This window comes from Pseudophryne corroboree, chromosome 5 (assembly GCF_028390025.1).
Source record: "Pseudophryne corroboree isolate aPseCor3 chromosome 5, aPseCor3.hap2, whole genome shotgun sequence".
Taxonomy (NCBI): Eukaryota; Metazoa; Chordata; class Amphibia; order Anura; family Myobatrachidae; genus Pseudophryne; species Pseudophryne corroboree.
Window position 1 is genome coordinate 378,193,715 of NC_086448.1, and position 17,137 is coordinate 378,210,851.

General features: G+C 50.1%; 1 protein-coding gene and 1 long non-coding RNA gene across 3 annotated transcripts in view; one reads left to right on the forward strand and one right to left on the reverse strand.

Moving 5' to 3' along the window:
- Positions 1 to 17,137, forward strand: part of PKD1L1 (polycystin 1 like 1, transient receptor potential channel interacting) — a 608,224-nt gene that overhangs the window by 585,632 nt on the left and 5,455 nt on the right. For both annotated transcript variants that reach the window (XM_063922691.1, XM_063922693.1), the window contains exon 52: positions 10,247 to 10,420. In XM_063922691.1, the coding sequence (XP_063778761.1) occupies positions 10,247 to 10,420 (174 nt within the window). The remainder of the gene's footprint in view (positions 1 to 10,246; positions 10,421 to 17,137) is intronic.
- The window catches only part of LOC134927767 (uncharacterized), a 116,919-nt gene that overhangs the window by 20,589 nt on the left and 79,193 nt on the right, over positions 1 to 17,137 (reverse strand). The gene's annotated exons all lie outside the window — the stretch shown is intronic.

Genomic DNA, 17,137 nt, shown 5'->3' on the forward strand with positions numbered 1-17,137 from the left:
TTTCTCTTACGTCCTAGAGGATGCTGGGGACTCCGTAAGGACCATGGGGATAGACGGGCTCCGCAGGAGACATAGGCACTTTAAAAAAGAGTTTGGATCTGGATGTGCACTGGCTCCTCCCTCTATGCCCCTCCTCCAGACCTCAGTTTGATACTGTGCCCAGTGGAGACTGGGTGCTTTCAGGGAGCTCTCCTGAGTTTCCTGTAAAAGAAAGTATTTTAGTTAGGTTTTTTATTTTCAGGGAGCCTGCTGGCAACAGACTCCCTGCATCGAGGGACTGAGGAGAGAGAAACAGACCCACTTCTCTGAGTTTCAGGGCTGTGTTTCTTAGGCTGCTGGACACCATTAGCTCCAGAGGGATCGGTACGCAGGTCTCACCCTCGCCGTCAGTCCCAGAGCCACGCCACCATCCTCCTCGCAGAGCCGGAAGAAAGAAGCCGGGTGAGTATGTGAGGAAAAGACTTCAGAGGCGGCAGAAGACATGATCTTCATAAGAGGTAACGCACAGCAGTGAAGCGGTGCGCCATTGCTCCGATTCACCTCAAACACTTCGGTCACTGTAAGGGTGCAGGGCGCAGGGGGGGGGGGGGGGCGCCCTGGGCAGCAATAAACATCTCAGGTGGCAAATACACATATATACATGTACAGCTGGGCACTGTACATGTATAAAAAAGCCCCCGCCATGTTATTAGTAAATTTGAGCGGGGCAGAAGCCTGCTGCCGAGGGGGCTGGGCTTCTCCCTCGGCACTCACCAGCGCCATTTTTTCTCCACAGCACCGCTGAGTGGAAACTCCCCGGACTCTCCCCTGCTTGACACACGGTGAAAGAGGGTTTTAAAGTAGAGGGGGGGGGGGCACATAATTGGCGCATATACATTATACATAAGCGCTACTGGGTAAACATTCTGTGTTTTTTCCTGGGTCATATAGCGCTGGGGTGTGTACTGGCATACTCTCTCTCTGTCTCTCCAAAGGGCCTGGTGGGGAACCTGTCTTCAGAAAAGAGCTTCCCTGTGTGTGTGTGGTGTGTCGGTACGCGTGTGTCGACATGTCTGAGGTTGAAGGCTCACCTAAGGAGGAGGGGGAGTGTATGAATATTAGGTCTCCGTCGGCAGCGCCGACACCTGACTGGATGGATATGTGGATTGTTTTAAGTGCTAATGTTAATTTATTGCACATAAGATTAGACAAAGCTGAAGCTAGGGTACAGTCAGGGAGCCAACCCATGTCTGTCCCTATGTCGCCGGGACCTTCGGGGTCTCAGAAGCGCCCACTATCCCAAATAGTTGACACAGATACCGACACGGATTCAGACTCCAGTGTCGACTACGATGATGCAAATTTGCAGCCAAGGGTGGCTAAATGTATTCGATATATGATTATCGCAATTAAAGATGTTTTGCATGTTACTGAGGAACCCCCTGTCCCTGACACGAGGGTACACATGTATAAGGGAAAGAAACCTGAGGTCACCTTTCCTTCCTCACATGAGCTGAACGAATTATGCGAAAAAGCGTGGGAAACTCCAGACAAAAAACTGCAGATTCCCAAAAGGTTTCTAACAGCGTATCCTTTCCCGTCACAGGACAGAATACGGTGGGAATCCTCCCCTAGGGTAGACAAGGCTTTGACACGCTTATCAAAAAAGATAGCGCTCCCGTCCCAAGATACGGCTACCCTCAAGGATCCTGCTGACCGCAAGCAGGAGGTTACCTTGAAGTCCATTTACACTCATTCTGGTACGTTGCTCAGGCCGGCAATTGCGTCGGCCTGGGTTTGTAGTGCTGTAGCAGCATGGGCAGATTCTTTATCAGCGGATATTGAGACCCTTGATAAGGATACCATTTTAATGACCCTAGGGCATATAAAAGATGCTGTCTTATATATGAGGGATGATCAAAGAGACATTAGTTTACTGGGTTCCAGAATAAACGCTATGTCCATTTCTGCTAGGCGAGTCTTATGGACCCGAAAGTGGACGGGGGATGCCGACTCAAAGAGGCATATGGAGTTTTTGCCGTACAAGGGTGAGGAATTGTTTGGAGAGGGCCTCTCGGACCTAGTCTCCACAGCTACGGCAGGTAAATCGAATTTTTTGCCTTATGTTCCCTCACAATCTAAGAAAGCGCCTCATTATCAAATGCAGTCCTTTTGTTCAAATAAAAGCAAAAGAGTACGTGGATCGTCCTTTCTTGCCAGGGGTAAGGGCAGAGGAAAAAAGCTGCACAACACAGCTAGTTCCCAGGAACAGAAGTCCTCCCCGGCCTCTGCAAAATCCACCGCATGACGCTGGGGCTCCCCTGAGGGAGTCCGCTCCAGGGGGGGCACGTCTTTGACTTTTCAGCCACATCTGGTTTCAATCACAGGTGGATCCCTGGGCAAGGGAAATTGTTTCCCAGGGATACAGGCTGGAATTCGAAGAGGTGCCTCCTCGCCGGTTTTTCAAATCGGCGCTACCAACTTCTCCCCTGGAAAGGGAGATAGTGTTACAGGCGATTCAAAAATTGTGTCTTCAACAAGTGGTGGCCGAGGTTCCCCTGCTTCAGAGGGGGAAGGGGTACTACTCAACCCTGTTTGTGGTCCCGAAACCGGACGGTTCGGTCAGACCCATTTTGAATTTAAAATCCCTGAGCCTTTCCTTAAAACGGTTCAAGTTCAAGATGGAATCGCTCAGAGCGGTTATCGCCAGCCTAGAAGGGGGGGATTTTATGGTATCGCTGGACATAAACGATGCATACCTGCATGTTCCCATATATCCTCCTCATCAGGCGTACCTGAGATTTGCGATACAGGATTGTCATTACCAATTTCAGACGTTGCCGTTTGGGCTTTCCAGGGCCCCGAGAATTTTCACCAAGGTAATGGCGGAAATGATGGTACTCCTGCTAATGCAGGGTGTCACAATTATCCCGTACTTGAACGATCTCCTCATAAAAGCGAGATCACGGGAGAAGTTGCAGAACAGCGTATCCCTTTCACTGAAGGTGTTACAGCGACACGGCTGGATTCTCAATACTCCAAAGTCATAGCTGGATCCTACGACGCGCCTGTCCTTCTTGGGCATGATTCTGGACACATACCAGAAAAGGGTTTTTCTTCCGGAAGAAAAAGCGCAGGAACTAATGACTCTAGTCAAGAACCTGTTGAAGCCGAAACAAGTGTCAGTGCATCATTGCACTCAAGTCCTGGGAAAAATGGTGGCGACATACGAAGCCATTCCCTTCGGCAGGTTCCATGCAAGGACTTTCCAGTAGGACCTATTGGACAAATGGTCCGGGTCACATCTGCACATGCATCAGCGGATCACCCTGTCCCCCAGGGCCAGGGTTTCTCTCCTGTGGTGGCTGCAGAGTGCTCACCTTCTAGGGGGCCGCAGGTTCGGCATTCAGGATTGGATCCTGGTGACCACGGACGCGAACCTCCGCGGTTGGGGAGCAGTCACACAGGGAAGAAATTTCCAAGGCCTTTGGTCAAGTCAAGAGACTTATCTTCACATCAACATCCTGGAACTGAGGGCCATATTCAACGCCCTACGTCAAGCGGAGACTTTACTTCGCGACCGACCGGTGCTGATTCAGTCGGACAACGTCACCGCAGTAGCTCATGTAAACCGCCAAGGCGGCACAAGGAGCAGAGTGGCGATGGCGGAAGCCACCAGAATTCTTCGCTGGGCGGAGAATCATGTAAGTGCACTGTCAGCAGTGTTCATTCCGGGAGTGGACAACTGGGAAGCAGACTTCCTTAGTCGACACGACCTGCATCCAGGAGAGTGGGGACTTCATCAGGAAGTCTTCGCACAGATTGCAAGTCGGTGGGGATTGCCCCAAATAGACATGATGGCGTCCCGTCTCAACAAAAAGCTACAAAGGTATTGCGCCAGGTCATGAGATCCTCAGGCGGTAGCTGTGGATGCCCTAGTGACACCGTGGGTGTTCCAGTCGGTCTATGTATTTCCTCCTCTTCCTCTCATACCCAAGGTGTTGAGAATAATAAGAAAAAGAGGAGTGAGAACAATACTCATTGTTCCGGATTGGCCACAAAGGACCTGGTATCCGGATCTGCAGAAAATGCTCACAGAAGATCCGTGGCCTCTTCCTCTAAGACAGGACCTGTTGCAACAGGGTCCCTGTATGTTCCAAGACTTACCGCGGCTGCGTTTGATGGCATGGCGGTTGAACGCCGGATCCTAGCGGAAAAAGGTATTCCGGATGAGGTCATTCCTACGCTAATATAGGCTAGGAAGGGCGTGACATCTAAACATTATCACCGGATATGGCGAAAATATGTTTCTTGGTGCGAGGCCAGGAATGCTACTACGGAAGAATTCCATCTAGGCCGTTTTCTTCACTTCCTAGTAGACTGGAATGAATTTGGGCCTAAAGTTAGGCTACATTAAAGTTCAGATTTTGGCCTTATCCATTTTCTTTCAAAAGGAATTGGCCTCTCTGCCTGAAGTACAGACTTTTGTGAAGGGAGTACGGCATATTCAGCCTCCTTTTGTGCCTCCGGTGGCGCCTTGGGACCTTAACGTGGTGTTAAGTTTTCTTAAGTCACATTGGTTTGAACCACTTCAAACAGTGGAGTTGAAATATCTCACTTGGAAGGTGGTCATGTTGTTAGCCATGGCTTCGGCTATCACATAAAAGCCCCTATCTGGTTTTCCATATGGATAGAGCGGAATTGCGGACCCGTCCTCAATTCCTACCTAAGGTGGTCTCATCCTTTCATATGAACCAACCTATTGTCGTGCCTGTGGCTACACGGGACTTGGAGGATTCCGAGTCCCTTGATGTGGTCAAGGCTTTGAAGATTTACGTGGCCAGAACGGCTAGGATCAGAAAAACAGAAGCACTGTTTGTCCTATATGCAGCCAACAAGGTTGGCGGCCCTGCTTCAAAGCAGACTATTGCTCGCTGGATCTGTAACACGATTCAGCAGGCGCATTCTACGGCAGGATTGCCGTTACCAATATCGGTTAAGGCCCATTCCACTAGGAAGGTGGGCTCGTCTTGGGCGGCTGCCCGAGGGGTCTCGGCACTACAGCTGTGCCGAGCTGCTACTTGGTCGGGTCAAACACCTTTGCAAAGTTCTATAAGTTTGATACCCTGGCTGAGGAGGACCTCCTGTTTGCTCAATCGGTGCTGCAGAGTCATCCGCACTCTCCCGCCCGTTTGGGAGCTTTGGTATAATCCCCATGGTCCTTACGGAGTCCCCAGCATCCTCTAGGACGTAAGAGAAAATAAGATTTTAAACCTACCGGTAAATCTTTTTCTCGTAGTCCGTAGAGGATGCTGGGCGCCCGTCCCAAGTGCGGACTATTTCTGCAAGACTTGTATATAGTTGTTGCTTTCATAAGGGTTATGTTATAGTTTCGTCGGTTATGGACCGATGATATGTTGTTGTTCATACTGTTAACTAGATTGTATATCACAGGTTATACGGTGTGATTGGTGTGGCTGGTATGAATCTTGCCCTTAGATTAACTAAAATCCTTTCCTCGTACTGTCCGTCTCCTCTGGGTACAGTTTCTCTGAGGTCTGGAGGAGGGGCATAGAGGGAGGAGCCAGTGCACACCCAGATCCAAAGTCTTTCTTAAAGTGCCCATGTCTCCTGCAGAGCCCGTCTATCCCCATGGTCCTTACGGAGTCCCCAGCATCCTCTACGGACTACGAGAAAAAGATTTACCGGTAGGTTTAAAATCTTATTTTCCTCCCCCTGTCACCAGGATAAACCCCCACCTCCCCACACCAGGCTAATAATCCCCCTTCACCCCCTGTCACCAGATTTACCCACCCCCTCACCAGCAATATCCCCCCTCCCTCCCCACACCAGGCTAATCCCCCCCTACCCCTGTCACCAGGATAAACCCCCCAACTCCCCACACAAGGCTAATCACCCTCCTCCCCCTGTCACCAGGCTAATCCACTCCTCTCACCAGCCTAATCCCCCCTCCCCCTGTCACCAGGCTAATGCGCCCCCTCCATCCCAACACCAGGCTAAACCCCCCTCCCCCTGTCACCAGGATAAACCCCCGCCTCCCCACACCAGGCTAATAATCCCCCTCCTCCCCTGACTCATTATACTACTACCGACTGTGAGCCCCTTCACAGCGGCGTTCTGTTCTTCCCCATTTTTTCCTCCCCTCTTAATAAAATAAGTATTGTAATATAATAATCTAAGCACTGAGATTTTTCTATTTCAAACTCACACACACACGTATGTGTGTGTATATATATATATATATATACACAGAGAGAGTTGGATGGCCGCAAGGCCACAACTACCTGTGTGCCGAGTGTGCGCTGCCCACAGCGCATGGGCACTACAGGCGCAACCGGCACACTCTCTCTCCTCCTCTCCCCTCCGCTGCCGCTGCCTCCTCCCGCGTCCTCCTGCATCCAGTACACGGTGGCCTGTGTCCCTTTCTAGCAGCTAAGCTGTTGCCTGGATGATATGCAGAGCTCCGGAGCTCTGCCTTGAACTTGGCGGCGGCACACACGTAACTGCAGGAGCCAGAAGAAGCGCAGGAGCGGACCACGGCAGTGCGGGGTTAGTCGTGGGGGTGGGTTTGAGGTTACAAATGGCAGCATTAACGCACAGTTGGCTCAGCAGCTCCACACTGACTGATGTCACTCACTGTACCCTACACCCCAGTCTCTCTGCTCCCCTCACTCAGTCACCCACCCTCACTCTCTCTGCTCCCTACACCCACTCTCTCTGCTCCCTACACCCACTTGCTCTGCTCCCCTCACTCACCCTCACTGCTCCCTACACCCACTCTCTCTGCTACCTACACCCACTTGTTCTGCTCTCCTCACTGCTCCCTACACCCACTTGCTCTGCTCCCCTCACTCACCCTCACTGCTCCCTACACCCATTCTCTCTGCTCCCTACACCCACTTGTTCTGCTCTCCTCACTTACCCTCACTGCTCCCTACATCCACTCTCTGTGCTCCCTACACCCACTTGCTCTGCTCCCCTCACTCACCCTCACTGCTCCCTACACCCACTGTCTGCTCCCTACACCCACCTACTCTGCTCCCCTCACTCACCCTCACTGCTCCCTACACCCACTTGATCTGCTCCCCTCACACACTGCTCCCTACACTAACCTTCACTGGTCCCTACACCCACCCTCACTGATCCCTACACCCACTCTCTCTGCTCCCCTCACTCACCCTCACTGCTCCCTACACTCACCCTCACTGCTCCCTACACCCACTTGCTCTGCTCCCCTCACTGCTCCCTACACCCACTCTCTCTGCTCCCCTCACTCACCCTCACTGCTCCCTACACCCACTTGCTCTGCTCCCCTCACTGCTCCCTACACCCACTCTCTGTGCTCCCTACACCCACTTGCTCTGCTCCCCTCACTCACCCTCACTGCTCCCTACACCCACTCTCTCTGCTCCCTACACCCACTTGTTCTGCTCTCCTCACTCACCCTCACTGCTCCCTACACCCACTCTCTCTGCTCCCTACACCCACTTGCTCTGTTCCCCTCACTCACCCTCACTGCTTCCTACACCCACTCTCTGCTCTCTACACCCACTTACTCTGCTCCCCTCACTCACCCTCACTGCTCCCTACACCCACTTGATCTGCTCCCCTTACTCACTGCTCCCTACACTAACCCTCACTGGTCCCTACACCCACTCTCTCTGCTCCTCTCACTCACCCTCACTGCTCCCTACACTCGCCCTCACTGCTCCCTCCAACCACTCTCTCTGCTCCCCTCACTCACCCTCAATGCTCCCTACACTCACCCTCACTGCTCCCTACACCCACTCTCTCTGCTCCCCTCACTCACCCTCACTGCTCCCTACACCCACCCTCACTGATCCCTACACCCACTCTCTCTGCCCCCCTCACTCACCCTCACTGCTCCCTACACTCACCCTCACTGCTCCCTACACCCACTCTCTCTGCTTTACTCACTCACCCTCACTGCTCCCTACACCCACTCTCTCTGCTCCCCTCACCTATCCTCACTGCTCCCTACACCCACTCTATCTGCTTCGCTCACCCACACTCACTGATCCCTACACCCACTCTCTCTGCTCCCTACACCCATTTGTTCTGCTCTCCTCACTCACCCTCACTGCTCCCTACACCCACTCTCTCTGCTCCCTACACCCACTTGCTCTGCTCCCCTCACTCACCCTCACTGCTTCCTACACCCACTCTCTCTGCTCCCTACACCCACTTGCTCTGCTCCCCTCACTCACCCTCACTGCTTCCTACACCCACTCTCTGCTCCCTACACCCACTTACTCTGCTCCCCTCACTCACCCTCACTGCTCCCTACACCCACTTGATCTGCTCCCCTTACTCACTGCTCCCTACACTAACCCTCACTGGTCCCTACACCCACCCTCACTGATCCCTACACCCACTCTCTCTGCTCCCCTCACTCACCCTCACTGCTCCCTACACTCGCCCTCACTGCTCCCTCCAACCACTCTCTCTGCTCCCCTCACTCACCCTCAATGCTCCCTACACTCACCCTCACTGCTCCCTACACCCACTCTCTCTGCTCCCCTCACTCACCCTCACTGCTCCCTACACCCACCCTCACTGATCCCTACACCCACTCTCTGCTCCCCTCACTCACCCTCACTGCTCCCTACACTCACTCTCACTGCTCCCTACACCCACTCTCTCTGCTTTACTCACTCACCCTCACTGCTCCCTACACCCACTCTCTCTGCTCCCCTCACCTATCCTCACTGCTCCCTACACCCACTCTCTCTGCTTCGCTCACCCACACTCACTGATCCCTACACCCACTCTCTCTGCTCCTTTCACTCACCCTCACTGCTCCCTACACCCACTCTCTATGCTCCCCTCACTCATCCTCACTGCTCCCTACACCCACTCTCTCTGCTCCCCTCACTCATCCTCACTGCTCCCTACACCCACTCTCTCTGCTTCGCTCACTCACCCTCACTGTTCCCTATACCCTCTCTCTCTGATTCTCTCACTCACTCACCATCACTGCTCCCTACACCCACTCTCTGCTTAGCCCACTCACCCTCACTGTTCCCTACATTCACCCTCACTGCTCCCTACACCCACTCTCTCTGCTCCCATCACTCACTGCTCCCTACACCCACCCTGACTGATCCCTACACCCTTCCTCACTTTTCCCTACACTCAACCTTACTCACTGCTCTCTACAACGACCAGGGCCGTAACTAGGGCTGTGCAGATGGTGCTTTGCCCAGAGAGCATTTGCCCTGTGGGGGCACCATCTATAGACACCCCAACTTGCCACCTATTCCCTCATATGGTCCGCTGACGGATGCTCCTTTCACTCCCGCTTCCCTGAGTGCTCTGTGTGCATTAGAGCATCCGATGTCTAGTGCCTCAGCCCCAAGCTCTCTCTCTCAGGGAGGAAGCAGCACCAGCCCCTGCCCAATCAGATTGCAGCATCGGCAAGAGTAACGGCTGGCTGCAGAAGTTCCTCTCTCTCCCTTTGCATGACGGACGTCGGAGGAGGGACAGCTGCTACTGCTACAGAGCGCGATACCTCAGGATTCCTCTCCCTAGTATGCTCCACCCCCTCCGTCTCCTGTAGTTTCTGAGGAGGGATTGGAGTACAGGAGCCGTTCCTCAGAAGAAGAAATGTAAGTTGCAGCTTAGCTGCCAACCACATTATACAGCATGATGCAAATGCCCACTGTACAGCCTCAGATAGTAGTTATGAATTTCTTTTGAGCATTTGTTGAACAACTTAAGGTTCCTACACACCCTGCGATGTGCTGCCGAGGTGCCAGACGGGCGACTTCGCCCGTCACCCGGCTCCATAGCAGTGCATGCTAATATGGACGAGATTGTCCACATTGGCATGCATGTATAAGCGACATAACACCAACGATTAACGAGCGCGGGGCCGCGCATCGTTCATCGTTGGTGCCTACACACTGCACGATATGAACAAGTTCTCGTTCATTATTGCGGCGGCACACAATAGGCCCTTCATGAATTTCAGCTCCAGGCCCATGAGGACCTTAATCTGGCACTGACTATTCCATTCCAACTTGTCTCCCATCATTGAAAGGAGCAGCTCAGGCTCCAACCTTAAATCATCCTGCACTGCTCAGTCATGCACCTAGATCAGTGGGGTCCACCTACAAATCATTATGTGCTCCTTTTTTTATTATACAATAGTGGCTCTCAGGAGGGAAGAAAGACATTATATGACCTAAGCTTAAATCCTCTTCTACTTGTATTTTATTCAAAGAACTTCTACTTGGATGAATTTGAGGACCTGATAGATGAGCTTCTATTTCGGCTAAACGCTATATCAAACTCACTCCATCACTCACTTCCAGCAAAGCCGCATTGTTACACAGAAGAAGATATGAATCACCTTGAGACCGGCTCTAATTTTTCTTTTAAACAAACAACTGTAGAGGTACTGTAAAGTGTTGTGTTGTCACATACAATGATATATTAAGTGATGGAAAGGTAACCTCTTATGTGCCCCACCTCTCCCATGTACCCTCCCCTCACTCATGTCTCCGCTGTGTTCCCTTGCTCCTCCCTCACATGTCTGTACCATTTCCAGTCTTTTTGTACAGCTCGGACCCAGGAACCAAGTAGTGCGGATAAACAGCATAGGGAGGGCTGCCAATGACAATTGGTTGCGGTCACTTGGCTGCTGCCACTGCTTAAACCAGTGGTCAGGGAACAGGGGTAAATTACCCCAAATGAGGTAAAAATGAAATTCCTTGGGGGTAATGGATGGTCGCATTGCCGAGATACAGCCCCGTCCAGCACCGGCCGGCTTGCGATGTGACGTGCTGACGTCACACCGCTCTCCCTCCTGCCCGCCCTGTGCTGTGTTCCTGGCTGCGGTGTGACGTGCTGACGTCACACTGCGCTCCCTCATGCACGTCCGTCCTGCGCTGTCCTGTTCTCCTGCCTGCGGACTGCCAGCCCATACATATAACTTGAAGTGTCCTGTGGCTTACCACTGACGGAGTTCCGCAGGATCAGATAGTGGCCCACATAACAGTGGGAAATTCCCACTGACATTACTGAGCTGAGGATGTGACCATCTGTCTCCTGAAAGTCCCCCTTCCCCACTCATCCATTTTTTTTACATTCATTCTGGTGTTTTGGGGAGAAAGTGTTAATTAACCCATTCATTGCCAAAAAAAATTGGCGCAAATAATAAAAATAAATAAATAAATAATTATATACACAGTATATCAGAAATGCCATATACACAGTGATAACCAGTATATACAATAATATATGATTTCCTTCCTTTCAAATCAAGGGGGTAACGTCGGCGTATCTAAATACATTTTGGGGTAAAAGGTAAAAAAAAGTTCCCTGGCTTAAACAGACATTCAGGAGACTAATGCTACCAGTGCAGTGGATATAATTGACATATGCAAATATCTCATATAGTATTTAAGGTGCATTCATTATTGTGCTATCCATCCTTTACAGATATATACAGTATGTAGCATGTACACATTCAATTTGTCAGCAGTGAAGTAACTAGTATTTATTTGAAGTGTTGGTTAAAGTTGATGCACCTTTAGCAAAAGCACTGCATGGGGAGAATACAAAGTCCAAGCCTGGATTGGACCCTGAACTGTGGGCAGCAACGCAATCCACTGCCACATTGTTTGAGACTGTGACCCAGTCATCTATTTTTGATCTATTTGGTTGCTCTACAAAACACTGTATTACTGTTGTAGATTATAAATAAATAAAAAGGCTTACTAGGGGGTATGTTTACTAAAGTGCAGGTTTATAGAAGTGGAGATGTTGCCCATAGCAAGCAATTAGATTCTACTTATAATTTATCTTTTAAAAGATAATAGCTAGAATCTGGTTGCTATGGGCAACATCTCCTCTTCTATAAATCCACACTTTAGTAAATATAGCCCTGGGTGACTGATCCTGAGTTGGCAGCAAAGCATAAAAGAGCAGACAGTTGGCCTAATTCAGTAAGGATCGCTGTTGAGACTGAAATAGAGATTGTTTTAAAACTGCTACTTCTAAAAATCGAATGTGAAGAGCCGCCCAGAAAGAAAAAGACGCCCACTGCTAAATTTGCAAATTTGCCTATGCAGTCGCATAACTGCGATGCATATGCAGAATTCAAGCACCATCGACAGTTGCAGCTGACCCATGCCTATGCAAAATAATGCAACTGCAGTTGTACCGGGCGCCATGTTTTTCATTGCAGCGATCGCAGTTGACAGATGAACGCCCCGTAAATGGTCATGACACGTCTGGGTTTTCCCAGCCACTCCCCACAAACACCATGTAACCTCCCACAAATGGTCACTTCCGATCAATCACTTTGAGGTCGCATTTCACTGGGCCTGCGATTACAGAGCGTTCACACTTTGGTCTTCATGCAAGTGCAATGCATTCACAGCACTTGCGCAGTCTGATAATCGGATGATTCGCGTTTTTGCAATTTAACGATTCTTAATGAATTAGGCCCAATGTTACCTCAGTAAAACCTAGAGATGTGCACCGGAAATTTTTCGGGTTTTGTGTTTTGGTTTTGGGTTCGGTTCCGTGGCCGTGTTTTGGGTTCGAACGCGTTTTGGCAAAACCTCACCGAATTTTTTTTGTCGGATTCGGGTGTGTTTTGGATTCGGGTGTTTTTTTCAAAAAACCCTAAAAAACAGCTTAAATCATAGAATTTGGGGGTCATTTTGATCCCAAAGTATTATTAACCTCAATAACCATAATTTCCACTCATTTTCAGTCTATTCTGAACACCTCACACCTCACAATATTATTTTTAGTCCTAAAATTTGCACCGTGGTCGCTGGATGACTAAGCTCAGCGACCCAAGTGGCCGACACAAACACCTGGCCCATCTAGGAGTGGCACTGCAGTGTCACGCAGGATGGCCCTTCCAAAAAACACCCCCCAATCAGCACATGACGCAAAGAAAAAAAGAGGCGCAATGAGGTAGCTGTGTGAGTAAGCTAAGCGACCCTAGTGGCCGACACAAACACCTGGCCCATCTAGGAGTGGCACTGCAGTGTCAGGCCGGATGGCCCTTCCAAAAAATACTCCCCAAACAGCACATGACGCAAAGAAGAAAAAAAAGAGGCGCAATGAGGTAGCTGTGTGACTAAGATAAGTGACCCTAGTGGCCGACACAAACACCTGGCCCATCTAGGAGTGGCACTGCAGTGTCACGCAGGATGGCCCTTCCAAAAAATACTCCCCAAACAGCACATGACGCAAAGAAGAAAAAAAAGAGGCGCAATGAGGTAGCTGTGTGACTAAGATAAGCGACCCTAGTGGCCGACACAAACACCTGGCCCATCTATGAGTGGCACTGCAGTGTCACGCAGGTTGGCCCTTCCAAAAAACACTCCCCAAACAGCACATGACGCAAAGAAAAATGAAAGAAAAAAAGAGGTGCAAGATGGAATTGTCCTTGGGCCCTCCCACCCACCCTTATGTTGTATAAACAGGACATGCACACTTTAACCAACCCATCATTTCAGTGACAGGGTCTGCCACACGACTGTGACTGAAATGACGGGTTGGTTTGGACCCCCACCAAAAAAGAAGCAATTAATCTCTCCTTGCACAAACTGGCTCTACAGGGGCAAGATGTCCACCTCATCATCATCCTCCGATTCATCACCGTGTACATCCCCCTCCTCACAGATTATCAATTCGTCCCCACTGGAATCCACCATCACAGCTCCCTGTGTACTTTGTGGAGGCAATTGCTGCTGGTGAATGTCTCCACGGAGGAATTGATTATAATTCATTTTAATGAACATCATCTTCTCCACATTTTCTGGAAGTAACCTCGTACGCCGATTGCTGACAAGGTGAGCGGCGGCACTAAACACTCTTTCGGAGTACACACTTGTGGGAGGGCAACTTAGGTAGAATAAAGCCAGTTAGTGCAAGGGCCTCCAAATTGCCTCTTTTTCCTGCCAGTATATGTACGGACTGTCTGACGTGCCTACTTGGATGCGGTCACTCATATAATCCTCCACCATTCTTTCAATGGTGAGAGAATCATATGCAGTGACAGTAGACGACATGTCCGTAATCGTTGGCAGGTCCTTCAGTCCGGACCAGATGTCAGCATCAGCAGTCGCTCCAGACTGCCCTGCATCACCGCCAGCGGGTGGGCTCGGAATTCTGAGCCTTTTCCTCGCACCCCCAGTTGCGGGAGAATGTGAAGGAGGAGATGTTGACAGGTCGCGTTCCGCTTGACTTGACAATTTTCTCACCAGCAGTTCTTTGAACCCCTGCAGACTTGTGTCTGCCGGAAAGAGAGATACAACGTAGGTTTTAAATCTAGGATCGAGCACGGTGGCCAAAATGTAGTGCTCTGATTTCAACAGATTGACCATCCGTGAATCCTTGTTAAGCGAATTAAGGGCTCCATCCACAAGTCCCACATGCCTAGCGGAATCGCTCTGTGTTAGCTCCTCCTTCAATGTCTCCAGCTTCTTCTGCAAAAGCCTGATGAGGGGAATGACCTGACTCAGGCTGGCAGTGTCTGAACTGACTTCACGTGTGGCAAGTTCAAAAGGTTGCAGAACCTTGCACAACGTTGAAATCATTCTCCACTGCGCTTGAGACAGGTGCATTCCACCTCCTATATCGTGGTCAGTTGTATAGGCTTGAATGGCCTTTTGCTGCTCCTCCAACCTCTGAAGCATATAGAGGGTTGAATTCCACCTCGTTACCACTTCTTGCTTCAGATGATGGCAGGGCAGGTTCAGGCGTTTTTGGTGGTGCTCCAGTCTTCTGTACGTGGTGCCTGTACGCCGAAAGTGTCCCGCAATTCTTCTGGCCACCGACAGCATCTCTTGCACGCCCCTGTCGTTTTTTAAATAATTCTGCACCACCAAATTCAAGGTATGTGCAAAACATGGGACGTGCTGGAATTTGCCCAGATTTAATGCACACACAATATTGCTGGCGTTGTCCGATGCCACAAATCCACAGGAGAGTCCAATTGGGGTAAGCCATTCTGCGATGATCTTCCTCAGTTGCCATAAGAGGTTTTCAGCTGTGTGCGTATTCTGGAAAGCGGTGATACAAAGCGTAGCCTGCCTAGGAAAGAGTTGGCGTTTGCGAGATGCTGCTACTGGTGCCGCCGCTGCTGTTCTTGCGGCGGGAGTCAATACATCTACCCAGTGGGCTCTCACAGTCATATAGTCCTGAGTCTGCCCTGCTCCACTTGTCCACATGTCCGTGGTTAAGTGGACATTGGGTACAACTGCATTTTTTAGGACACTGGTGAGTCTTTTTCTGAGGTCTGTGTACATTTTCGGTATCGCCTGCCTAGAGAAATGGAACCTAGATGGTATTTGGTACCGGGGACACAGTACCTCAAACAAGTCTATAGTTGGCTCTGCAGTAATGATGGATACCGGAACCACGTTTCTCACCGCCCAGGATGCCAAGGCCTCAGTTATCCGCTTTGCAGCAGGATGACTGCTGTGATATTTCATCTTCCTCGCAAAGGACTGTTGGACAGTCAATTGCTTGGTGGAAGTAGTAAAAGTGGTCTTACGACTTCCCCTCTGGGATGACCATCGACTCCCAGCAGCAACAACAGCAGCGCCAGCAGCAGTAGGCGTTACACTCAAGGATGCATCGGAGGAATCCCAGGCAGGAGAGGACTCGTCAGAATTGCCAGTGACATGGCCTTCAGGACTATTGGCATTCCTGGGGAAGGAGGAAATTGACACTGAGGGAGTTGGTGGGGTGGTTTGCGTGAGCTTGGTTACAAGAGGAAGGGATTTACTGGTCAGTGGACTGCTTCCGCTGTCGCCCAAAGTTTTTGAACTTGTCACTGACTTATGATGAATGCGCTGCAGGTGACGTATAAGGGAGGATGTTCCGAGGTGGTTAACGTCCTTACCCCTACTTATTACAGCTTGACAAAGGCAACACACGGCTTGACACCTGTTGTCCGCATTTCTGTTGAAATACTTCCACACCGAAGAGCTGATTTTTTTGGTATTTTCACCAGGCATGTCAATGGCCATATTCCTCCCACGGACAACAGGTGTCTCCCCGGGTGCCTGACTTAAACAAACCACCTCACCATCAGAATCCTCCTTGTCAATTTCCTCCCCAGCGCCAGCAACACCCATATCCTCCTCATCCTGGTGTACTTCAACACTGACATCTTCAATCTGACTATCAGGAACTGGACTGCGGGTGCTCCTTCCAGCACTTGCAGGGGGCGTGCAAATGGTGGAAGGCGCATGCTCTTCACGTCCAGTGTTGGGAAGGTCAGGCATCGCAACCGACACAATTGGACTCTCCTTGTGGATTTGTGATTTCGAAGAACGCACAGTTCTTTGCTGTGCTTTTGCCAGCTTAAGTCTTTTCATTTTTCTAGCGAGAGGCTGAGTGCTTCCATCCTCATGTGAAGCTGAACCACTAGCCATGAACATAGGCCAGGGCCTCAGCCGTTCCTTGCCACTCCGTGTGGTAAATGGCATATTGGCAAGTTTACGCTTCTCCGACGATTTTATTTTAGATTTTTGAGTCCTTTTTTTACTGATATTTTGTGTTTTGGATTTTACATGCTCTGTACTATGACATTGGGCATCGGCCTTGGCAGACGACGTTGATGGAATTTCATCATCTCGGCCATGACTAGTGGCAGCAGCTTCAGCACGAGGTGGAAGTGGATCTTGATCTTTCCCTATTTTTGGAACCTCAACATTTTTGTTCTCCATATTTTAATAGGCACAACTAAAAGGCACCTCAGGTAAACAATGGAGATGGATGGATACTAGTATACTTATGGATGACGAGTGACTGACGACACAGAGGTAGCTACAGCCGTGGACTACCGTACTGCGTCTGCTAGTATAGAGATGATAATGATATAAAAAATATATATATATCACTACTGCAGGTATATATAATATAATGACGGACCTGCTGGACACTGTCAGCAGACTCCTACTACTAGTATGAAGAAGATAGAAAAAAAACCCCCACCACAGGTAGGTATACAATTATGGACGAGCACTGACGACACAGAGGTAGCTACAGCCGTGGACTACCGTACTGCGTCTGCTAGTATAGAGATGATAATGATATAAAAAAATATATATATATCACTACTGCAGGTATATATAAT